Below are 25645 nucleotides of genomic sequence, written 5' to 3'. Positions count from 1 at the left end.
AGTTACGAACGGCTGCATTTGACTAACGAGATTAAATTAAGTGGCGGTCACAGTTTCCTGAGGATTGTAATGAGATCACATTAGGCTGTGGTTACTGATGGCCTGTCGGAAAGAGAAGTGGCCATTGCACCCCCATACTTATCTGGGGTAGGATGTTAATGCCTTACCGTAGAGGCACACATACACAAGCACAATAGGTTCCCGAGAATGTTCATATTGTATTGTCCATGATATAGCCTTCCACACTAGCCTATCATAGTACAATTCCTCCCAATGATAAGAAATCGCCATCCCGTGATATCAACAATATGCAGTAGCTGATAGCATGTTTATATGTGTGCCACAACATAGGCAGTTATTTGTAGAATGAGAGCAGGCATGGAGGGCGGTTCAAACCGCAGCCGAGGAAGAGGAGTGACTCGTTGCTGATGGCTAAGGAGGTTTTTACTGTTTTGGATCTGTGTTTGTGTTTGCATGGCCCTCAGGACTGGAAGCTCATGTGACTTGTGGCTCAAAAGATAGTTGGTTTACTATGCCTTCTATTTTCATATCGTCATATACATTCGTTATCCCCCAAAATAGCATGAAATAGCGTGATTTTGTTTTAAATCTATTGCCTGTTCCTAGTAGTCAGTCACACTGCGCATAGGGTGGTCAGTTGGTGGTCAGTTTCCAGGGAAACCTCAAGTATGTTTGTTCTGGCCAATTTCACTTGACAGCTGATAATCAACAATCAAATCTCCTTCCTCTGACTGGACTGAATAGGAGTGAAGGTCTAGCCATTCCCTGTGTGAGTCCTATGCCGGGACACTCTAATGCGAGCTAGAATGTGCACTGTCACTGTCATGTGCTGCTGCTTCTTCTGAGAACACGGGTGACAGAGCTGCAGAGTCCAGTCACTCCCTCCATCCCCTCCGTCTGCTCAAGTAATCTCTCACCGAGCACAACAGGAGCGAGAGAGAGAGAGAGGGAGAGAGAGAGAGAGAGTTGAAATCCCGGAGGAATGCAGCAGCCTAGCCTCAGCCCAGGTTTTCTCGCGCTGCGGAGTTAGGTAATTAGAGCCTGTTGGTTCAGGAACTCTGAAGCCGCGTGTTTAAAGAGTGATTCAGCTCCCATAGGGTCACCGTGTAGCACAGCACAGCCCTGCCCATAGGAAAAAGGTTCTGGCTCTTCCTGGAAATGATGGCTGGGGAGACTGCCGTTATGGTAGAGTTCGCCCCGCATTCCTGCATTCCACAGAGCCGGACGGGGGGAGGGGACCTGAGAACTGTTGTGTGTGTGTTTGTGTTTCTCACTCTGTGTGTGTTTAGCCTGGTGCAATTATTTCAGCGAGCATGAGTGTGTGTGTGTGTGTTGTGTTGTTTGTGTGTGTGTTTGGGATTGTCCGCGGCTTTGTGAGATGATACGGTGGGGAGAACAATACGGTGACCCGTGCGTCCCGTCTGCCGTATCAATGGGAGGTCAGCACAGTCGTTAGTCACTGACGTCTCTGCAGCGCCGCCAACTCCACCCAGCCTGCCAGAGAAGCTCCTCTCTCTCTATTGGATAAGCATGGATAAGCACTTACTGCAATACTGTAATAATACATACTGTACTTACATCCATACACACATCCATACACAAACGTATCAATCATGGATAAACACATACGCTGTACATACTGTACATACACACACATACAGTACACACACACACATACACACACACACACACACACACACACACACACACACACACACACACACACACACACACACACATACAACATAGAGATATAACCAGCAGGTCATTGGGAGGCTCACGCGTTAGAGCACACACACGCTGCCAGAGAGATTAGGGGAAGAACAAGGCAAGAAAAGCAGTGGAATGTCATTAGATGGCTTCTGCAGCGCCAGTTCATTTGATTCTTTTCTGTGGTCTTGGTGGCTGTGCCTGGGAGGCACTCCCTGTGCAGCCCACCTGTCTCTCTGAGAGAAATGCAAACACACACTTGCACACACACACACACACACACACACAAAGACTTGCACACAGAGCTTATTATGCACATATACGCTCAGATGCTCACAGTGTGTCACTGCTCCTGGGGGATTGGCGAGGACTCACTCCGGTCTCATCCCTGAGAACACAATCAGCTCCCATCCGAGTGGCAGCGCCAGCGCCCCTGATAATGCTATTAGCTTCCTGTCTCATTAATGCCAGTCTGCCCACCACGCTGAGGGCCGGGAGATGGGCATTAGCGGAGACGCCACCGCAGATAGGCTGCCTTTGCGGAGGAAGAGTCAGATCTGTTAAGCCAAACAAAATACACACACACACACACACACACACATACACACACGTTCACACACAAAAGGAAGATGCGCTTTGTGGGTTTTAATCATCCCAGCGCATTAGCGCGTCTCACCGATAAGAAAGTAAATGAAAATCTGAGAAATTTGAAATAGGCAAATAAACAAACGCAATTATCTATGGAAATTAAGGTTGACCGAGCTCGATCAATCCCATTACTCCAGGGGATGGGTTTGTAAACACTCGCACAGCCATTCTCTCTTCCTTTATGGGAGTGGGAACGCGCCTTGTTTTTTCCTGTCTCCGCACCAGATAGAGAGGGGTCTTATCCACTATCACAGGGGGAAAGGGGGGGGGGGGGTACTGAGGGCCTGGAGCACTTTTTTTTGGGGGGGGGGCAGCTCCAGTGGGCTTTGGGCAAACTGCCAGTCTGCAAGTCTGTCAGATAAGTCAGCGCCTTCTGAAACCTTCTGCAGCATCCTGTGAGAGAAGATTCTGCTGGAAGCGTTCGAGGCGTGTTTTATATCTGAGCATAATGTGTGTGAGTATGTGTGTGAATGTGTGTGCGTCTGCCAGTCTCTGTGTGTGGTCAGCATGCCTGTTCGCCTGTGAGAATTTGTGAGATCCGGTGCATATGCGTGACGCGTGCTGGTGTGAAGACGCTTGCGAGATGTCCATGTGTGCGAGTGTGTGTGCCACTCGCGTCTTGTCTGTTTGCAACATGTGGGCCCGCGTGTAGCTGGAGAGCTTTGTTGGTCTCTAAGTGGTCTTAAAAGGCCTTAGCGACAGGCTGCTCAGTAGGGTCGAGGATCAGAGGGGCGACCCAGAGAAGAGACTCTTTATTTCTCTGTCCATCAAAAGCCGCACGAAGACCGCTTTTGGCTGGAGGCACGGATATGAAAGAGCACAAGGATGTGCATTGTTTTGGTTCGCACAGCCCCCCTGCATGAAGTCACAACAGACCAAAGCAGACACACACACACACACACACACACACACACTATACCGGATGCACTGTGCACTATGAATGGTTGTGATGTGTATATGAGTATGGGATGGGCCATGGGAGGTTTGCTTTAATTATAGTCATCAGGACCGAACTAATTAACCCCGAATTACCATCGCTGGTGCGGCACCTTAAATGGCCCCTTTAACCGAGGACATAAAACCTCACATTGTAAGGACGCCGGCATCATCTGTCCCATCTCGACCGGGGAGATCTGAGTGTGGGGTAGAGTGTTCCCTGGAGGGATGTGGGTAATGTTTCAGATGTTGCAGGGGAATGATTGAGTGAATGTGTAGTGCAAAGACACACAGACATCCACTCTATAGTGATGGATATAGTGGAGTAATCAGTTAATGTAGTTGTTTTATATTGTATTACATCATTCTTCACTGAGCTCAACCCAGGGTTGTAAAGGCTCGGAGTCAGAATTCTCATCACCACAGTGTGTTGAGTAGTCTGTGAGAAGGATTGCAGGATGTAAGACAACATAGAGATGGAAAATAGTTCATTACAGATTGTACAGTATGTTAGAGTTTCAGTATTCGTCATTGACATGACATGAATTACTCAATTTAAACCTTGTTTTCTTGAGACTTTTTGACAGTTTTAGTTGTCATCCTGTAGGCTATCTGATAGATGTTGTGTTTGAGAATTATTCATATAACTCTCGCCCACTTGTTCTTGTGTCTTTATTCAAGAAAAACACAAGTGAAAAAAGCGCCCATCCTTTGCGAGAGTGCTACCTCAAATGTCATGTGACGTCTGGAGCCCGCAGGTGTTTGCAGCCCTCAATTCAATCTGTTCAATCTGACCAAGGAACCAAATTCTCCTAGACATGTTTTTCAGCTCTAAATTAATTCTGACAGGCAGCGAAAAGAACGAAAGAAAGAAAGAAAGAAAGAAAAAGAAAGAAGAAAGACACATCTCAACCTCGATTCAGAAGGAAATGGGATTTCCATATTCACACTCGGAATGACTGACCCACATCTGTTGTCCTGAATGGCGGGCCTGTTCTACCAGAGCGGACCCGGCTCAGGACGAGAGAGAGGGGGGGGGGTGGGGGGCTCGTGTTGTCAGGCATGTGCTGAATGTCCCTATGACGAAAGCAGCCGGGTCGGTGCGCCAGTGAGTGGGCGTTGGGTCCAGCGGCCAGGGCAGGGGACTGCAGAGCCTTTGGTCAGCATGGGTCAGGCCCGGGCAGTGTGTGTAGGTGTGAAAGAATGTGCGCGCCATTGGACCAGGGCCGCTGCCAGCCTCATGCTCACACAATAGAAGCAGTGTTTTGGGCCGATCCCAACCCCGCCCCACACGGACCCACTCACCCCTCGACAGCAGGACAGTGTGGCATGGCAGAGCTTCTCGTCGCTATCTGTGTGCCCACAGAAATGCCAGGAGTCAGGATCGAGTCAGGATTTAGATGCAGCTTCAGTATTCTGTAAAGACTCCCAAAGACTAGCATTGGAAGACTTACTGTGCATTGGCCATCACAGAGCGAGGTAATGAGATAGCCAGAGCTCCCCCGACCCTGATCTGGTGCGGGCCTGTCTCGGTCACAAGCATTCCAAAGTGGACTGCAGGTCTTGGTGTTGAGACGTCCATTGGGATCTACCATTCGTACTGTGGGCTGTGGGCGGGGGGGTGTCGGGCTGGGAAGGCGTGTTCCCCGCAGCCGCGAATGCTTGGTTCAGCCCTGACGCGCGTGTCATTTAGGATCAGTGTCTCTCCCCCGTTACCCCTCTCCCTACTCACCCGTCAAGTGGCGGGGCTCTGATTTGTGAGCCACTCCACTGGGAGAGTGTGTGTGTGTGACTGGGGGTGGGGTGGGTTCATTAGCTGATGAGCGGGAGGGGGCGCTAATTGAAATGGTGCCTGACGCGATGGAATAATCTCCATGGTGACACCAGCCCTACGATAATTGACAGCTGTGATCTCAGTGTGAGAGAATGCGTGTGACAGCCCTAGTGTTCCCCTGAGATGGAGCAGAAACAGACTAATTTGATTTGTGTGTCTGAGTGTGTGTTTATGTCTGTGTGTGTGTGTGTGTGCGTTATTGGTAGCCGTACTGGTCCTTGTGTGTGTGCATGTCTGTGTGTGTGTGTGTGTGTGTGTGTGTGTGTGTGTGTTTCTTAATGTCTGAGACTCGTGGAACCACTGGAATCCATCTTCTGCCTCGTGGCGTGAGTGGATGAGCAGCTCAGTCTCCATGGAGACCAGGCCCGGCCCACCGGCTCCACCACTGCCCCCCCCCCCCAAGCCTGAGAGGACAGTCGCTGTGTCAAGATAAGCACTCCAAAAATCCCAAGGCGCATTAAATCAAGATTTGGGGTTGGTGGTGGTGGTGGGTGGGGGGGACATTTTGATGTGACACCAGCGGTGCGCTCTTAATACTGGCCCTCCCCTTCAGTGAATTGGTACCCCTGACGCTTGACAGTGCCGCCTTCTGCATCAGCCGTGCAGGATGGGGGGGGGGGCTCATGAGACGATGTCAGCTGTGTGTGTGTGAGAGTGTTCCATGTCTGGACTGTCCACCTAACACATCTCTGCCAACATCGGGGTCTCCAGCCTCTTAGAGCGACGCTGAGTCCTCTGTTAAACAACATGGAGGAGGGCTCTGGCCTTTGTGTCGTGGTGTGGTCACTTGTTTCTGTGGTGAAGAGAACGGAGTCTGTGTCTCATGATCTAGTTCTGCCTTGAAGGCTATGGTGGTGTGTGTGTGTATGTGTGTGTGTGTGTGTATGTGTGTGTGTGTGTGTGTGCATGTGTGTTTATGAGCAGCATGTGTGTGTGTGCGTATGAAGTTTATGCATGTGTGTGCTGTGTTAGCAGGACTCTTGACGGCATCTCTATAAGGAAGAGTATTGATCACAGAGCTGGCCCCAGATTTGACCTCTTGCCCGTATCACTGCTGTGTGAAAAGCCAGGAGTGTGATGTCACTGCGTGTGTGTAGGCACGAGTGTGTGAGCTCTCTCTCTCGTGAGTCTCAGACACTGTGATCCTCATATGACCGTGGCTCTCATATCCACAGCCAAAGCTTCTTTATACAACCCCAGACACTGACGCAGACAATGGGTCCAGTTTGGTTTGATTTATTTAAGAACTGATGGGATAAGTACATTCCCTTACATTCCCTTCATTTAACACACAGGCGTGTGTATGTCTCTTCTCATCTCCTCATCAGTGTTGGACAAAAGTGTGAATACTTTAGTAAGCACTATGTTCATTTAGTGATTTAGTTACTGGAGGAGCCACAAAGAAAAGAAACCAAGTTCTCACTACAAGCAGACAGCAAGAGAGAGAGGGAGAGAGAGAGAAAAAAGACAAAGAATATGCATGTCTCTAAGAAAAGAAGAATGGGGGAGGTGTGTGTTAGTGTGTTAGGGGCAAGCAGAGAAAAGAAACTGCAAAAAAAATGAGTGCGTGTGTGTGTGCATGTGTGTGTGTGTGCGTGTGTGTGTGTGTGTGTGTGTGTGTGTGTGTGTGTGTGTGTGTGTCCGTCCCTCAGAGGTCCGAACAGAGGCACACTAAACATTCCTCACAGGCAGGGGCGAGAGAGAAACCAGCGCTCATTAGCATAAGAAGAGCTCCTTCAGCCAATCAGCTTCCCCAAGTGAGAATGTCCGGATTGAGCAGGAACTAGGAGGGTGTCGGGTTACGGGGCATTCATCCCTCCCTCCCCTCTCTTGCTTTGGCTATGGAGAGCGAGGAAGGGAGGGAGAAAGGGAGTCGGAGAAAGAGCTTAGGACAGACGTGCGCAGAGAGAGAGAGAGAAAAAGAGGGAGAGGGAGAGAGAGAAGTGCATGGGACACTCTCATTCTTGCCCTCTGAGATCACGGAGCTGGAGAATGTGTTAGGATCTGTGCGATTCGGCTCTTTTTTCCCCCCTACTCCTGGCTACGGAGACAACAAGGAACTTTAACTCGAGGTGGCCGCTTACAGGGACTGTTTCCTTGGCCAGATAACGGGCCGTTAACTCTCCTCTGGAGCCACAGCAACTCTCCGAAGGGGGCCGAAAATGAATTATCTGGTGAGTGAGTGACTGTGTGTATGTGTATGTGTGTGTGTGTGTGTGTGTGTGTGTGTGTGTGTGTTTGCTGTTCTCGTTGCTGTGTGAACGGTCAGACTGGGCTTTGCTAAATGCCTCAGCTGTGTGAGTTACTGGGCAAAGAGAAGAAAGAGGTGAAGGGAAAAACAAGCAGGGTTAACATGGACTGGGTTTCTTTTCCTCTTAACCCTTTGTGTGGGAGACAGATAGAGTTTGACCAGCCTTTTGAAGGTTTGTGTGTGTGTGTGTGTGTTTGTGTGTGTGTTGATATGTGTATTGAGACACATTTGTGTGTTTAGCGTGAGTGTTTGTGTGCTTTCAGATCTGAATGAAAGAACCTCTTGTGCTGTGTCAGGCCCAACATATTTAGAGGTAAAAACAGTAATGAAATGAAGAGGACTGGAGTGTATTCTCTCTCTCTCTCTCTCCCTCTTTCTCTCTCTCTCTCTCTCTCTCTCTCTCTCTCTCTCTCTCTCTCTCTCTCTCTGTGCCAGACCTGCTGTGTGAGGTGGCTGTCTCAGGGATTTTTAGGTGTATTTTTTACAGAGCCTTTCTTTCTTTCTTTTTTCTTCTGTGAGCATAAAGAGTGAGTCTTTTTGTGGAGACAAGAGTGTAAAACGGGAGATTGTTTGGAACAGGATGAGTGGAGCGAGAGAGAGAGAGAACCATGGAGCTTCGGTGCTGTGCTGCTTCTCTGCTGAGTCAGGAAAAAGTTGAAAGATTAAGGTTTTATGGTGGGAGCAGAAGGAAAGAGCAAGAGAAAGAAAGAGAGAACGAGAGAAAGAGAACGAAAGAGAGCAAGACTGAGAGAGAGGGAAAGAAACAAGAAAACAGAGAAAAAAGGAGAGAGGGAGAGACATTGAAAGAGTGGCTGCTCAAAGCTCTAGCAACCAGTATGCCCTCTGTTCATTGCCATTGTTTGAATGTGCTGGCATTTTGTCAGCTCGTAGTCCTGTGTGTGTGTGCGTGTGGGTAGCTTTGCTGGGGCTTTGGTATTTAAATGTTGCGAGGCTGCGCTGCATTTCCGGCTGACAGCGGACAACGTTTCTCAGCTCCAGGGCCGGACCCCCTGCAGTGAGGCGGGAGATTCCCCTCAGCTGCTGCCGCCGGGGTGCGTATTGGGACAGGCCGGCAATTACTGAATCAACAAAACCCACGCGCGTCACATCCACATTCAGGCTCGTTTTCAGCCCCCTCTCTCTGTCCTGATTCTGACTCGATGAGGCAGCGGTGACAGTTATTTGATTGTGAGCGCTTGAGAGCATTCTTAGTCGAGTTAGAGTTGCCATTTTAAATTAAAATTGAAGTCGACGCTTCGGTGTACACTCAGGGTTTTTTTTTTTTTTTGTCAAACATTTGTGGATCCATAGAGTGACTCATCCCTAGTTCTACGCCGTCATCTCTTTAAATACCCCAGGTCCGTCTTGTGGAAGCTACGCTAGATAATTAGCCACCACTGGCCCTCCGAGTGACTGACTCTCCAGTCTGGCTGAGCTGTTTTTAGCCGGGGCTGAGCAGCAGGGGCCCGCCGTGATTCACACAGGCTAAAGTAAACACGCAGCGGCTCACGCTGCCTTGCCCAGCGAGGGGGTCCTCCAAGAGGGGCGCGGAGCGAGAGAAAATCCCAGGCTTTAGCTCAGGCTCAGCCCAGGCAGGGGGAGAGAGAGAGGGAGAGAGAAGGAGAGAGAGAGAAGGGGAGAGAGAGAGATACAGAGAGAGAGAGAGAAGGAGAGACACAGCGAGAAAGAGAGAGAGAAATAGAGAGAGAGAGATAGAGGGAGAGAGAGAGAAGCTAGGACTGTATGTCTTAGGTCCCGTGGCCCCCCCAGCTTGAACACCCTGACTCATCCCTGACTCACGGGCCCCTGATGGCTCTTGCCGTGAGGGGAATTCCTGCTCCAGCAGCCTTCTCACAGTGCCCACTTGGGGGTGGGGGGTCACACACACACTTAAGTCCCTTTCCCACATAACTTCTAGAAGTTACCCGGACATATTTACCCGGGTGGAGGCACGACACGGACGTTTCCCACATGCGCTTTATGTCCGAGTGATATACGGGTAATTGTGTTCACACTAGACCCGAGTAGGAGCCGCGAGGGGTGGGGCAATGTCAGCTTGTGCAGGTGGAGGGAGATGATGCTAAATAAATGCGTTGTTGTGCTGTGTTGCCTGGATGATGCGAACTTACATCAGATCCAAAACATCATGAAACAACAGAAGTAGTTAGCTCGCTAGTCAGCGGGAGCTAGCATAGAGGGAAAAATAGCTAACGCCAGGACCACTAGGCTATAAACAAAGCTCTACTTCAGCCCTCTCTGGTATAAACATCCAACATAACAAATTAATAGAAAATAATGACACACCTGGACAATATGAACAGCACACAGAGGTCTGAGGCTCCTTCCCAACTCCAACAATGCTAAATAACAGCGACGTTAACTATTAGCTGTTAATTGCTAACCACTGTAATAAACAGCTAGTTGCAAGCTAATCGACAACACTTCAAGCTATTCACGTTTGCAAGGATAATCCTGCCTGTCCTGCAACAAACACAACAACGTGATTGCAGTTTAAATTTTTATTGTACGTACACAACAAAATGTCACTGTTTTCTGTAATCCGGTGTTCTCGTCTGTGTTCATACTCGTAGGGCAATGTTTATCGTTACCATGGCAATTTGTACTTTCTGCCTCGCGCTGCAAGCAGGCTGCAAGGGCGCATTTCTATACGTCATCGGTACGCCCCCCATCTCTACCCAGAACTGTGCCGGCTGCGTTCCCACCTAAGCGCACCCGGGTAACATCTAGAAGTAGTACTAGGGGGCTAGTAGGGTGAGTTCCGGGTAAGAAAATACCCGAGTTTTGCGTTCCCACATACAGCCACCCGTTTGATATCCGTTTGACATCCGGATGTCTCGCTCTGGTGGGAAAGGGACTACACACACTGCCCCACAGTACAGCACCCATTCACTGGAAGAGATTAGAGACGGAGAGAGGGTCATAGTGGGATGTCATGTGGAGTATAGGACATGTCATGCCCAGGTGAGTCAGGACTGAGTACACAACACCTTTACTCAGGGTGGGTCAGCCATGACACAGGTAGGGTGCGTGACTGACGCATGAGTGTGTGATCTCTTTGCACACACTAGCTTAACTGACCGTAATGCTGAATCGACCGTAAAAAGGACCACCACCTTACTTCTACACGGAGTGCTCGTTACTAAAGTTACGTAAAGCTGCACAGACAGCCAGCCCAGCGTCCGTAAGCACTGTAATGTAGCTGATGCACGTAATAAGAGTTCTGCCGGCCAGGCTGCCATGTTTAATCATGTAAATATGACCTGTGACATGACGTCTGTGAGTGCGTCTCCTCTGCGGTCGACCGAGCTCTGGAGGTGTTTTTAGAACTGCTGAACCTTGAGTAATGTCACACTCTCCTCTCCCCTCCTCTCCCCAAAGCCGCCAGACTGCAGGTTTTCGACAACAGTTGCTGTTTTTTTTTTCTGCGCCTGTGGCTTCGCTGCTATCACTCCTAATCCCTTAAACACAGTGGAGCAGCCATCCAGCCTGAAGCACCTCCAGACGCCATGCTACGCCAGCGCTATCTCCCCAGCAAAGCCCACAGCCTCGGGGCATGAGTTTCAGCTAGCGCTCCTAGCGCCGTCTGACTGCTCTCTCTTCTCTCTCTTTCTCTCTCTCTCTCTCTCTTTCTCTCTCTCTCTGTCTCTCCCTCTCTTTCTTCTGTCTCTCTCTCTCTGTTGTGTCTCCCTCTCTGTCTGTCTCTCTCTCTCTCTCTCTGTGTGTGTGTGTGTGTCTCTCTCTCTCTCTCTGTGTGTGTCTCTCTCTCTCTGTCTCCTCTCCCCTGAGGCACCTGCCTATTGTGGGGGATAATTGTGCCAATCTGAGGCGGGGATAGACTCTGAGATTGAGACGGAGGCTTTGGCAGATAAGGGGAAGAGATCAGAGTGCTGCCTGGCCGCGGTCGCACGCCTGCTCTGCCTGCTCGGGCTCCGCTCGGCGGGGGGGTTAGCGCGGAGCGGGTCAGGCAGTCGCTCCTGTCCGGTCGTATTAGCGCGACGGCTTTTATTTTTGATGTCGACAAAACCACCTGGGCGGGGGAAGGCACAGCAGGCGGAGGGAGGAAGGTGGAGGAAAGGTGGAGGTGGGTTGGGATGAGCCGCTCCAGCCTCAGCGCTGATAGAGAGCGCTCGTTCAACTGTGGGCAAACCCTGGCACCTGCCCACGCACACCAACGCCCAACATTTTACCTGGCAAACGTTCAGCAGGTCGTGGATTTCATTGAGCGGGGCTCACACAAATAGAACCGAATCTTAATCCACACAGCAGTGGCCGACGGCTAGCTCCAGCAGTGGTGTGTGTGGTTGTGTTGAATCTAATCTAATCTAATCTATAGAATCTAATGTTATAGAAAATCAGAAGTGGAGTGCGCACTCATGACGGCGCTAATGGCGGAATGAGCTCCGTTTTGGGGGGGATGGCATTCATAAGACAAATGTGACCTCGCCATATCCAGCCAAACCCCATTTGGCCTCGTCAGCCGCGATCACGAGGCCCTCTCCTCCTCTCTTTCTCCCTCAGAGAACTCCATGTTCTCCCTACTGTACTGTATGTGTGCGCTGGGATTGTCTGCTTTTTCCAGACAGGCAGAAAATCCTTGGGTCCCTTCTCCGATTTCTGGCCTCGTCATTCACGCCGGACCACTGGAATTCTGGTCTGAGGTCACAATGACGTTGCGCTCCATTCTGGAAGCGAGCGAGCCCGCGGGCCCATATCGCAGGGCTGTAATTTTTGGATATATTACTGGGCACGGGGGGAGAACTCTGTGCATGGTTTTGCAGTGATGAGGGCTGTTTCTCTCCTTCTCTGAGGGACACGAGGAGATGGCGCTCTCGTTATTATGCGAGCACAAGCAGTTGTCCTGAACCCCCCCCTGAGCGGAGCGCTGTTATGTTATCTCTCACCAAGTCGTTATCGTCTCCGTGGAGGTGACCCCCGTGCTGTATAAACCTGGCCTGGAAACGCACGGGGCACGTTTTCATAACGTGCTGTCTTTGGCACCAGGGGCTGAGCTCCACCAGTAAACCCAGCCCGGTAGAAAATGGCAGAGCTCCAGTGCCTTGTCATAACCTGCAGTCACAAGAACGGAGATGTTGTTTTTCGCCCCAGCCAACCAGAGGTGTTGCAACGCCGTGTGGCAGGAAAAAGGATGGGCAGGCTGAAGGCCATAAGTGTGCTGTTTGTTTTCCCTCCTGCCCTTTGTAATGATTCACTCCACTCACTGTTAACGGCAATTCTATGCTCTCTTGATAGATATCCGCGGTAATATCAGCCATTGGTTGATGATCAACTAGTATTGTGCAGTAAGTGAACATGAAGTGTCTCCTCTGGAATGTTGACTCATGTGAATGGCGTGTGTTGTACAGTGAGCTTTATAGAAGTACAGTTTGTGCGTGTGTGTGTGTGTGTGTGTGTGAGTTGTAGATGGCGTGGGCTGTACAGTGGGTTGTCAGGTTGTAAAGGGGGGCAGGAGTGGTGTCGGGCCACCTGTGGAATGTGAGGTAACTAGAGAGGTGCAGACAGGCTGTGGAATGTCACGGTAAGTGGGACGCTGACAGCCCAGCAAATGGGAGATGAGTCTGGACTTGAAAAGGGAATGCCAAAGGGTGTGTTTCTCTCTCTCTCTCTCTCTCTCTCTCTCTCTCTCTCTCTCTCTCTACTCTGTCCCATTATTCCACACAAACTCTGTCTTCCCCACACCAAACACATGTTCACATATACAGAACCCCACTCCACCGTTCAAGGGGTCCTAAATTAGATTTCTATAAGTAGCATTGCTGCCTCAGAAGTTGTCAGTATAAAGTCACGCTCTCTTGCTCCCTCTCTGTCTCTCTCCCTTTCTTTCTCTCTCTCTCTCTGCCATCTCCCCTCTGTCTCTCTCTGTCTCTCTCTTTCTCTCTCTCTCTCTCTCTCTCTCTCTCTCTCTCTCTCTCTCTCTGTATTTGTGTCTGGTGTGCATGTTTTGTCTTGTTGGCCTGCTGTCCGTTCCACACATGTTGTTGACGATGGTTTAGTTTGAAAAAGTCAGACCCTGAGGGTATTGCTTTTTACTCCACACACAAACACACTGCCGTAGAGATTCCCTCGTAGATTGGAGCTCACTTTGCTCAGTTGTCGTCTCACAGTCGTGATGGTATCCAGGTTTGTTTGTGTTACCAAATGCTGGTTTTGGTGGAGTGCTCTGGTTTGTGGTTGGCCTCCAGTTTCTGTCATGGGATTTATGAAGGACCCGCTCTTAAGCTTTCACAGAAACTCCCTGTACGAGTGTGTCAGTGCTTCTAAGAGGTGTGTGTGTGTGTGTGTGTGTGTGTGTGAGAGAGAGAGAGAGAGAGAGAGTGTGCGTGCGCATGTGTAACAGAATGCAGACGCTGTTTACGTTCAAAACAAGGCGAGCGCCAGTTGGCGCTGAGTCACGTCGGACCCGACGGTCCCGCCGCTCCCGGTCCCTCCCGTTTCTCCCGCGTCTGCACGATGACAGCTCCGACTGATCTCACCGTCTGATAGGCCGTCTGCTCCGCTGCGCTGGCTGTGCGCGGGGTCCCGTTAAGCCCAATTAATCAGCGCGGAGAAACAGGCTACTGTAGTCACGCCGTGGAGCGTGGACAGAAACGCTGTAAACCCCGTCTGTTTGTTTCCCTTTGCTCTGTAAATGGACACAAAACAAAAGTTCTGTGGCGCATCTTTGTTGTGTTACTTTTGTGACCTTGAAAGAATAGATGTTCAGGACCCAATTTCCAAAGACTGCACATGAGGGAGTTTATGGGAACTTTGGTGTGTGTGTGTGTGTGTGTGTGTGTGTGTACTGTATGTGTGTGTCTACTTTCCTGGGAAAACTTTTTATCGCCTCAGCAAAAGTATTGAACTCGCCGGAACTTTCCTTGTACGGACTGTGCTCTCATTACTAGTGTGTGCTGTTGCATAGGGTGCTCTTAGAAGGGCATGTGCGCTCTCCCCCTTAGCCCGCGGAACAGACACAACGTACTTCCCTCAAGTCTAAACAACACAACGATACACTGAAACATTTACCTTTTGGGCCGAGGTTGCCGTTTTTGTTTGGGCAGACTCAGGTGGTTTTCGTGTTATTTCAGTAACAGTGTCTGCCGTGCTGTGTCTTCGCCAGGGCGTCCATCTGTTTTGAACTCGTAAAAAAAAAAAAAAAACTTTTGACGGCGGAGCCGGTGGGGGTGTTTGGTTTGTGCCGGAGAGGGGCCGTGGCGGCCGAGGAGGGAACAAAGGGAGAGGGAGGAAAAGTACAATGGCCGAGACATAAAACAACACCGTCTGTCCCTGAAATGACTTATTGCCACCTCCCTGCCTTTGTGGCTGAGAAGAGAAGAAACGAGAGTCGCGCAGGCCCCCACCCTCCTGGCCTTGGGTCGAATGTGCACACAAAACACACACACACACACACACACACACACACACACACACACACACACACACACACACACACACACATGCACCCCTCCTAGGACTTTACTAGAGTTTGTCTTGTGCGTTCATGAAAAGGCAGGAAACAAAAGCCATATCTCCAGCCACCACTCCTCTTTGCATGTACACAAACGCATTCATCCATCCATATACATACATAGTTCCATGCACTCTTAATACACACACTCTCACTCATGTTCTCAGACACACACACACACACACACACACACACACACACACACTCTGCGTGTCTTCCCGTCCATTGACCTGTCTGTGCGGTGCTCGCTGCAGCAGCTGCCACATTACTTCCTGGCCAGCGCTCCTGTCTGAATGAAACACCACGGCCCTTTCCTTCCCTCTCCAGCTCCCCTGCATCCCTCTCTTCCTCTCCCCCATCCTGTGGAAACCCCTCTCTCCCTTCTCTCCTCCCTCCTCTCTCCCTCTCCCTCTCTCTCTCTCTCTCTCTTTCTATCTCTGCCCATCTCTCTTCTTTCTCTTTCTCTCTCCCCTCCCATCCTGTCTCTCTCCCACTCTCTCTCTCTCCCTCTCTCCCTCTGTTTTGGGTCTGAATTAACTCCTTGCTCCTTGTGGCCTCCTAAGCCCCCTCTCGAGCTTCCGTGACCCTTTTAAATGCAAATGGATGAACTTTTAGTCCGGCGATGATGAATTTCCCTTTCTTCCCCCCTCTCCTCTCTTTTCTCTCTCTCCCTCTCTCTCGCTGTCTCTCTGTGCGCCTCTTTATTCTCTCCCCCCTTTTCTTCTGGTGTGAGATAATAAAGTCTGGCGTCAGACTCCCGTCTGCTCCTGGCTCGAGGGGTGCGAGGGAAAAGGTTTTGACCCGTCCGGGGATTGCCACAGTGGTGGCCCTGTGCTTTTGGGAAAGTCCTATCAACTGTCTGTCAGCATTTTAAAAACGTTCTGAATTTGTCGGCTGTTACGACTCGGTAACGTCACCATCTAAACTAAGCAGTTCCTTATCAGAGCTAAGTGGTGCAGTGGAATGTATTTCAGACGTAATTTACTCGCAATCACCCAAAAAGAGAGCACAATCATCTGGAGATGAAGTTGCAGAATACATTTGACTTGTTTGTGTGTGTCCATAGAAAGAGCTGCTTTTCTTGTCACCGAGCCACGTTGTTCTCAGAGTATTCGTGAGGGAGTGAGTGTGCTCGAGATTGGGCATTCCTTTGCGTAAGAGATTGAAATCACAGTCATCAAGTCATTGACTCACTCCCAATCAGAACGGCCGGTGAATCACTCCACAAACACTTCCAGTTTCTGAGGACTCGGACGAGTGAGAGAGAGGGAACGTTAGAAAGAGTGGATTGTGTGGGAGTGAGAAATGGAGAGAGAGAGAGAAGGGGGGGAGAGACGGAAGGAGGGAAGGAGTTATGGAGAGAGAGAGAGAGCGAGAGAGAGAGAGAGAGAGCTCCGGCAGCAGTGGATTGAGCTACTTTCTGTTCTAGAAGGCAAAGTTCACTTCTTAGCCTTTGTGATGTCAGCAGGGCAGGCCCCCTCATGCATTCTGACACGCAGGAAATGCCATTACAAGAGACAGAGACAAAGGAACATGGGACAGGAAATAGCATAGGACATCAGAAAACCAGTGATCTACATTATTTTCAGACCTTGTGTGAGTGAGACGTGAAGTACATATCCATGGCCTGCATGGACAATGACCTCTGGATGAAACCGTTTAACTGGGTAGCGGCCCTTTTTCATTTCAGAAATCATGTATTTCTGTGTTTTCTTTTTCTGTGAGTTGTATGCAGATGCATTGTGTGTGTGTGTGTGTGTGTGTGTGTGTGTGTGTGTGTGTGTCTGTGTGTGGATGAGTGTGTGACTGTTTGTGTGTGTGTGTGTGTGTATTCAGAGCCTCTATGGCGACATCGCAGACAGCTGCTAGCAGCCGTCGAGCCTCTCAGGCGCTATTGTGCAGAACCGTGTAAAGCACAAGCCTCTTTAGGCCTGGCATGAAACACACACACACGCACACACACACACACACACACACACACACACACACACACACAACCGAATGACTGTCCCCTCCGTCCACACAAGCACAGCATTCTTCAAGTCACTGAGGCCTCCCTCTCTCTCTTTCTTTTCTCTCTCTCTCTCTCCCTCTCTCCCTCCCTCACTCTCTCCCTCTTCTGCTTCCCTCTATCCCTGTGGCTCTGCACAAACACAGCATTCATCATGTAGCTGCTGCTCTCAGACACTTAAAAAACACACACAGACAGGGATGAACTCAGTCTCATCGGCCCGACTGGGCACACACACACACACACACACACACACACACACACGGATTTAGAGCTGTGATACTGGGACTGGGACCGGTGTCTGGCGTGACTGAGACACCCTTGTTTTTGAGCGTGAAGACTGGCGGAGGACTGGGTAGTATAAATAATGGAGGGCTGTGTGTGAGAGAGAGCAAATGGCCCGTGCGCTCAAATGCCCGAGCCCTGGGTTTTGTGTGCCAGTGTGAAATAGAGCAAACGCTTCCAACAAATATGGCGAGAGACTATCAGCCTCCTGTGGTGAAGTATTTTAGGTATCCGTGTGTGTGTGTGTGTGTGTGTGTGTGTGTGTGTGTGTGTGTGTGTGTAACAGACCTGCCATTTCTTGTGAATATCACTCACAATCTGCACCCTGTAATGGAGTATTTTCAGTGGCTTTGTTAGGTGTGTGTGTGTGCGCGCGCGCCTGCATACGTGTGTGCTCCGGCACAGATTATCTGAACGGCAGTGTATGAACAGGCAGTCAGTCAGTGTGTGTGTGTGTGTGTGTGTGTGTGTGTGTGTGTGTGTGTGTGTGTGTGTGTGTGTGTGTTGAGCTTGTAAAACTACACTATCCTGGCTGAATGTGGGCTAACGACCCCACTGTGAACCAATCCCATCCCCAGCAGCTTTCGCCCTAATCTAAGCAGGGCCAGAGCCCCGGGCCAGGCCCCTATCTTCAGCTCCATGGCCCAGCGATGGCCTATCTGCACCCAGGCATGGAGCAGGGGGAGCAGGGGGAGCAGGGGGGGGGTACGGGGGGCAGATCAGAAGGGCAGTATCAAGCTGAGAGAGAGAGAGAGAGAGAGAGTGAGAGTGTGAGAGATCTCCGTGGGTCAGAGATGAGAGGCCTGAGCCCCTGTTCCACCCCATCACACTGCTCCAGTTGGAGCGGAGCCAGAGGGGTCGAGGAGGTGCTCCACCACTCAACGGGTGGTTTGGGGGAGAGAGAGGCGCTGGGATCGGAGGGATACAGAGACCGAGCAGGAGAGAGAGAGAGGCGCTGGGAACGGAGTGATACAGAGACCGAGCAGGAGAGAGAGAGAGAGAGGCGCTGGGAACGGAGTGATACAGAGACTGAGCAGGAGAGGGAAAGAGGAGCCTGAAGCCTCGTTGACACTCATTTTTTCCGCTAGTCTTAGTCTACTGACCAACTCTGGGAAAAACATGACATGAGGTGAGAGGAGGCCATTCATGTTGGGAGCCCACACACACACACGCACACACACACACACACACACACACACAGACACATACAGTGTGATCGAGTGGCTCAGGGTGAGTGCACTTCATTAAGGGGTGCTTAGAGGGTCCCGGCCAATGGGAGCTGGCCTAGCGCCAGCCTCTACCACTCTCTTATGGCAGGACAGACAGAGAGAGAGAATGAGGGAGGAAGAGAAGAGAAGAGAGGGAGGTGATGCCTGAGAGGAGGGGGAGGGCAAATATTTGCTCTTGCGTCAGCTTGGAGCTGTGATTGTGGGCGTCTCTGTTTGTTCAGTGCAGATGGAGCCAGTGCACTGTAGTGTGTGTGTGTGTGTGTGTGTGTGTGTGTATGTGTGTGAAGGGGGGGGGGGGGGGTACTGGCTGATGGAGGCTTTTTTACAGTACCCTGTCAGGCCTGGACAGTTTGTGTCAGCTCGCTCTGTGTCCGTGGCTCTCCACTCTGACACACACACACACACACACACACACACACACACACACACACACCCCCATCAACTCAGCTCAGCTCAGGGGTCAGGAGCGGTCATTGACTTTACTACGTCAGTCTTTACTGGACGGCCACCAAAACCAAATATGCCCAGTTCAAATGAAATGTGTGCGGAAGACACTCTGTGTGTGTGTGTGTGTGTGTGTGTGTGTTGGCAGAATCTCACATTGACACGCTGTTCTTGCCCAACTTGACTGTACGTGGCGTGTGGCGTGTGCCTGGTTGCCTGAAGAGCTCCATGTTAATGATCCCCCTCTCTCTCTCCGGTTCTCTTTTCCAGAATGTTCTAGCCAAGGCCCTCTACGACAATGTGGCGGAGTCTCCAGACGAGCTGTCCTTCCGCAAGGGGGACATCATGACGGTGCTGGAGCGCGACACGCAGGGCCTGGACGGGTGGTGGCTCTGCTCGCTGCACGGCCGCCAGGGCATCGTCCCCGGCAACCGCCTCAAGATCCTGGTGGGCATGTACGACAAGCAGCAGCAGCCGGCGGGGCAAGGCGGGCAGCAGCAGCAGCTGGCCATGCCCACGTCACAGGCCGGCCCGGGGGGGCTCAACCAGCTGGGCGTCACTGCCCAGGCCTACGCCAAGCCGCCGCCGGGGTCGCAGTACACGGCCATGCACCCGGCGCCCGCCAACTCGGACAGCATCTACATGCTGCCACCCAACCACGGCAAGCCCGCGCTCTCCAGCGTCTACCAGGTGCCCCTGGGCCCCCAGGCGCCACCCAAGGCCCCCATGCTGGCACAGAAGCAGTACTTGGCCAAGGACATCTACCAGGTGCCCCCGTCCATAGGCGGGCTGGCGCAGCAGGATATCTACCAGGTGCCCCTGTCGGCCGTGGGTCAGGGCATGGGGCAGGACATTTACCAGGTGCCCCCGTCGGCAGGGGGGCCAGGCATAGGGCAGGACATTTATCAGGTGCCCCCTTCCATGAACCCCTCTCAGGACATCTACCAGATCCCCCCCTCGCTGGAGAAGAGGAACTGGGACCCCTCCAAGCCCATGGGGAAGGTAAGAGTCCGTTTGGCCAGTTAGTTAGAAGTGTGTGCATATGCTTACATTCAGAAGACACACACACACAAATGCACACACACACACACCCCTACACTTATAGACATGCAGCGTTGTGGAATAATAATCAGTCACAGGGTGTGAAAGAAGAGGAAGAGAGTTTACACACACACACACACACACACACACACACACATGTACACAAAGTCCCAAACCTAGACGCACATAGAGACTCACGTAAGTGCAGTCTCGGTGGTGTTTATGCTTCTGGTGTGTCACGGCTGAAAATAGCCTCGCCGCTGAGATATTTCCAGAGGCTCCTTCATTCATCTCATTCTCTCTCTGCGTGCGGCCGTGACTAAGAAAGTACAAGTCATCCCAGCAGCGCGGCTCACATCCCCTGCTCAGCTGCTCTCCCGTTCTCATCAGACGTCTCTTGGCTAAGCGAGGACGACGGAAGAGTACGAGTCGAACTCGATGTGTCCCGTCTCGCGTCAAACACCAGTAACAAGGGAAAAGGCAAACTGTGGGGAAAAAATGGCAGAAAACTGGACATATAAAATAGTATAAAATGGGGGGAGAGAGATAAAATGGGGGGGGGGGCTGCTGGGATAATAGACAAGGAGGAGAAAGGACAGGAGAGGAGGAGGAGAGAGGCGTGCGATGCTTGCACATAAATAATTCAGCAGTGCCGCAGAGTGCAGCAGGGACTGGGGGAGGTGGGGGTCTTCAGTGTGTGTGTGGGGAGGGGGGGGGGGGGGGGTCAGGGTTGGGGTGAGTCAGCGTTTCTGCTGTGCTGCCGGAGGCTGCTGCTGCTGCTGCTACCGCTGCTGTGGGCCACCGGGTCCAGGTTAAGCACATTTGGGCACCAGGCGCCAGGCAGGGTCCGCGTCGTCAATCCCCCCTCCCCCCGGGGAGCAGTGGGGGGGCCGGGGGCCAGGCTTAGTGCGCTCTGCCATATGCAGGAGCAGGAGCACTGGCAGGGCCAAATGAAGTGTGATGAGGGGGGCGGGGGGCGGAGAGGTACAGCTGTGTCCCTCTTCCCCTGTACATGCACACGTGTTCACTTAGCGGCACTCAGACACACACACACACAGACACACACACACACACACACACACACACACACACACACACACACACAGAGGACCTTACCAGCGCTTGCCGTGGCCATTCTCCTCAGTGTCCCTGTCTCTCCCTGCCCCAGTCTAGTGGGTGTTTTCACTGCGGGGCAAATGGTGAGTAGGCTGGAGAATGTTTCAGGGAGGTTCTAGATTGTTCTGAGGTCACGAAGGGTCGCCGGCAAGCTGGTGAGTACAAGACAAGATGGGGCAGAGACGCAAGGGGTCAGCCGAGCAGACAGTGGAACTGCAGGGAGCCATCTACTGTCTCCAAACACCCCCCGCCCACAAACACACACACACACACACACACACACACATACATACACACACACACACACACACACACACCACACACACACACACCCACACACACACACACACACGCACGCACACACACACACACACACACACACGCACACATATACACACACACACACATGCACACAGTGACCCCAGTGCCTGACCACAGTCCATTCCACCCCTCTGGTGAGAGATGAGTGGAGGATGGAAGGTCACCACGCAATCAGTCATTCCCTAATAGAAAACAAATAACACACGTTGACCACTTATCAGCGCTGACCGACCGGTGTGGATAAGACCAAAGGGAAACACCAGAACACCCACCCTGCTGCTAGTGGACGAGGAGAAGCGAGAGAAAAGGAGGAGAAAAAAGAGAGAGAAAAAAAAAGAGGTTGGAGGTCTCGACAGGGCCCGGGCGAGTCACGCTGGGGTCAGGGCTGGGCCGAGTTAGCGGAGACGGAGAGCGATCGCTCGCGCCGCTGCCTCTTGCCTCTGCCTCGCGCAGGTCATGAGTCACCGCTGTCTCATGATCACGCCCGTTCCTGTGATGATACATACGAGGTCACTCCCCGCGCTCCCACGTCCTCACGATCCCCCGCGCGTTCACACGGGGAGACGATGACCGCAAGCGCCATGCAAATAATTCAAACTCAAATTCATAATTCAAACTAGACATGCAGTATAAATGATTGGAATCCAATGCTGCCGCTGCTGTTGATTAGGACTCTGTGGGTTTTAGTGTTAGTGGCCCAGTCGGAGTGTATAGCCCTCAGCACTGTGTGTGGAGGAAGATAGGCAGCGCTGGGCTTTTGTGTTCAGCCACACGGTTATTCTCCCCTCACTGTTATTCAGGCCACCGATGTTGATTCTCTGTGTTTTTCCTCTGATTGTCCTCTGTTGTTATCAGTTGTCCTTGTGACCGTGCATGATACATACACACACACACACACACACACACACACACACACACACACACACACACACACACACACACACAAACACACACACAGATTTCTCCACTGCCGGTCTCTCCTGAGATAAGGAGTTCCTGCTGAGAGAAGAGATGACAGACACAACACACACACACACATACTGCACGTGTACACACACACACACACACACACACACACACGAACACACCACACCACACTACACAACACAGTGCATGTATTCACATGGAAGAGCTGAAAATTCCCTCAGCCTTTTCTAGCCCCAGACAAGAGAGAAGTAAGCCTTAAGAGCTCATTCATATGCATTCAGCACAAATACAAATGCACAATTGTGAGCGCTAACATGTAATACTGCTACAGTCGCAGAAATCTCATCCTACCCCTCCACAGACACACACACACACACACACACACACACAGATCCCCACAGAGACGTGCTGTGCGTCACTCCTCAGTTAGATGGATGAGCAGTAGTAGCGACAGTGTTGTACACCCACACACACACACACACACACACACACACACAGAGAAAGCCCAGATAGACGGGCAGCAGTTGGATGCGGCAGTGAAAGGGCCTGTGACAACAGCACCCTGGTACGACGAGACCCCCCCTGCCTGCTGGCGTCTTTGAAGGGATGCGGGCGGGGGCAGGGGCCCTGATCCCCCTCAGCTGTGCCCAGGGCCGAGCGTCCATCCTGGGGCAGTGGAGGGGCGCGTGGCGCGTGGGGGGCTGATTACAGCCGGCCGGGGCCACGGGTGGCGGCAGCTGGAACAACTGTGATTGGGCCGACATCAAAGGCGACGGTTTAGGAGGGTGCGGCGGCACGCGCCACTCAAAGCCCCGGCACACGCCTCCAAGAGTGTGTGTGTTTTGGGGTGGGGGGGTGTGGGGGGGGTTGGAATGCTTTTTTGCAGCCCCCTCTCTAATTCTTTTATTCCCCCATTCTGCCTGTCCAGCCACCCCAAGTCTTTCATTCGGTCCTTCCAGCCCTTCTCTCTGTGTCCCAGTCTCGTCACTGTGCCAGTCTCTTCCCTCTCTCCCTCCCTCCTTCCCTCCCTCCCTCCCTCCTTCTCTCTTTCTCCTCACTCACTGAGTACTATGGCCTCTCTTTCTCCATTTTACCCTCCTTTCTAATTCAGTCGCTTTCTCCCTTCTCATAGTCTCATTCTTCCCTCTCATTCCCTCCCTCCCTCCCTCCCTCCATCTCTCTCTCTCCCTCCCTCTCTCTCGGAGGACTCCGGGGCTCATTTTGCTCGGGCCAAATGAGTGTTTTTGTGTTGGTGGCTTAATCTTTTTAGACTGCATTGGTATTCCAGCCAGCCGCCCCAAAAAGCACACAGAGCCTGCCTGGCTCTAAAACCATGGCAACAGATCACCAGTGTCAGGAGGAGGGACAAACAGAGAGAGGAGACTGACCGCGGGGTCCCCTCCTCTGCAAGAGACTCCTCCATCAGTAGGACAGAGATGAATGTAGCTTCTGGAATCTAATATTCTCCCGGAACTAAGCCACAAAGACTCTCAATCAAGCAAGTGTGTGTGTGTGTGTGTGTGTGTGTGTGTGTGTGTGTGTGTGTGCGTGTGTCTGTGTGTGTGTGTGTGTGGGGGGGTGCGTGCGTGCGTGCATGCGTACGTGTGTGCGTGCGTGCGTGCGTGCGTGCGTGCGTGCGTGCGTGCGTGCGTGTGCGTGCGTGCGTGCGTGTATGTGTGCGTGTATGTGTGTGTGTGTCTGTGTGTGTGTGAGAGTGAGAGTGTGTGCGTGCATTCAATTCTAGACCCCTGAGTCAGCTTTGAATGCCCATTTAATTAGCATGGCCATTTCCATAGCAAGTGACCCTCCTCTGCAGTGTTAATGGCTATTTGGCTGTCTGGCTATTTCCTAGCGCGCGTGGGCCTGATAGCACTGACGAGCTGCCCACTGGACCTCAGCTTAAGCATTAACCTCTCACTGTTTATCTAGCGGCTTAAGCTGTACTTTGACCTGTTGAGGAAAACACCTAGCTAGACACACAAAAAGACCTAACTCTCTATCTTAGATGAGTCAAAGTCATTGTTGAAGCCCACATTGATCTGCAAGTGTGGTAGTATTGGAAAACGAACAAATCTGTTACAAAAGTTACAAAAACATATGCTTGCTCCACTGGTGCACCTCAACTGATCATACGCATTAGCGCTCTGCAATGAGTCAGTTAGTTACAATTTTAGTTAGCTAAATTTAAAAAAAGAGAACGCATTCTTAGCGATACTATAGATGTCTTCTATAGTAACCAGTCGACAGTGACACTACTTCCTTAGCCTTCCTTAGGAGTTCCTATCTCTGTGTTGATCGCTGTTGCTCCCTGAGCTCATGGCTGGAGGTGTGCAGCATACTGCAGTGCATCCAGGTGCGGCCTATTTGAACCCAGTCACCCCCCCCCCCCCCCCCCCCTCTCTCTCCTCCTCTTTACCTACCCCAGGAGCGGAACCAGGCAGATCTGAGCCTGCCTTATCACCCGCAGCCGCTAACGCCCCTCTCTCAGGTGTGTGTGAGGTGTTTCAGGGGGCAAAGAGTGCTGATAAGGAGCCCAGGGGGGTGAGGGTGGTGAGGGTGGTGTGCGGTGTGGTCGGGTCGGCTCGGATTGGGGTTGGTTGAGATTCCTCTGGAGTGTCTTTCTCTTTCTGTTTTTCTTTTCTTCTTTCTGAAGCTTCTCCTGGTTGTTGTTTTTTTTTTCCACCCTCCACTGCTTCCGCCTTCCTGCCCTGAAAGTAAATGGGTAATCTCTGGGGCCTTTGAAGATGCTGGCCAGCCGCTCACCTGAGCTGGCAGAGGAGGCACGGGAACGAGGGGAGGGGAGGCGAGGGGGGGTGAGGGGGGCTGGGGCTTGGGGGAAGCTTATCTGCGGGAACAGGCAGGTTTGTTTGGTGTAGAGGGGGGTAGGATGGGGAGCTAGGTGGGTCTGTAGGGTATATGCTAGGAGACTTTGCAGAGAAACTGAAAGGGAGGAAAACAAAAGTTTTGTCTTACTACTCTCCACCCTCATTTAAATCCACACACACACACACACACACACACACAAAACTTTATTGCTGCCGCAGTCAATGATGACTCTTAGCCTCACCTCAGCACCAGTGAGGCTTCATCTACTCACAGCGGTTGCGTCATGTGTGCATTTCTGTGTGTTGTTGACATCCATTCCAAACCTAGTGGGGCAGCTCATTTGAAGCGCATGGGCAGCCAGCGCACCGCTGTGCTCTACTCCTCTCAGCTCCACTCGACTCCACTCCTCTCTCCACTTCTGCTCCCTGCTCCTCTCTGCTCCTCTCTCCACTGCTCCTCTCTGCTCCTCTCTGCTCCTCTCTCCACTTCTGCTCCCTGCTCCTCTCTGCTCCTCTCCACTCCTCTCTCCACTGCTCCTCTCCACTGCTCCTCTCTGCTC

At 51.8% G+C, this 25645-nt stretch overlaps 1 protein-coding gene across 3 annotated transcripts in view; it reads left to right on the top strand.

Annotated features, from left to right (window-relative positions):
• bcar1 (BCAR1 scaffold protein, Cas family member) overlaps positions 1-25645 on the top strand; it is a 79736-nt gene that overhangs the window by 34592 nt on the left and 19499 nt on the right. The window contains exons 1-2 of one of the 3 annotated variants that reach the window (XM_062548314.1): positions 6981-7323; positions 19126-19857. In XM_062548314.1, the coding sequence (XP_062404298.1) occupies positions 7312-7323; positions 19126-19857 (744 nt within the window). In that variant the 5' untranslated portion in view covers positions 6981-7311. Of the gene's footprint in view, positions 1-6980; positions 7324-19125; positions 19858-25645 lie in introns of those variants that run through there. The other 2 variants (XM_062548312.1, XM_062548313.1) reach the window with 2 other exon arrangements.

This window comes from Sardina pilchardus, chromosome 10, assembly GCF_963854185.1.
Source record: "Sardina pilchardus chromosome 10, fSarPil1.1, whole genome shotgun sequence".
NCBI classification, from domain to species: Eukaryota; Metazoa; Chordata; class Actinopteri; order Clupeiformes; family Clupeidae; genus Sardina; species Sardina pilchardus.
Note: the sequence above shows the minus strand (reverse complement) of the source record. Positions and strands in the feature narration are given on the sequence as shown.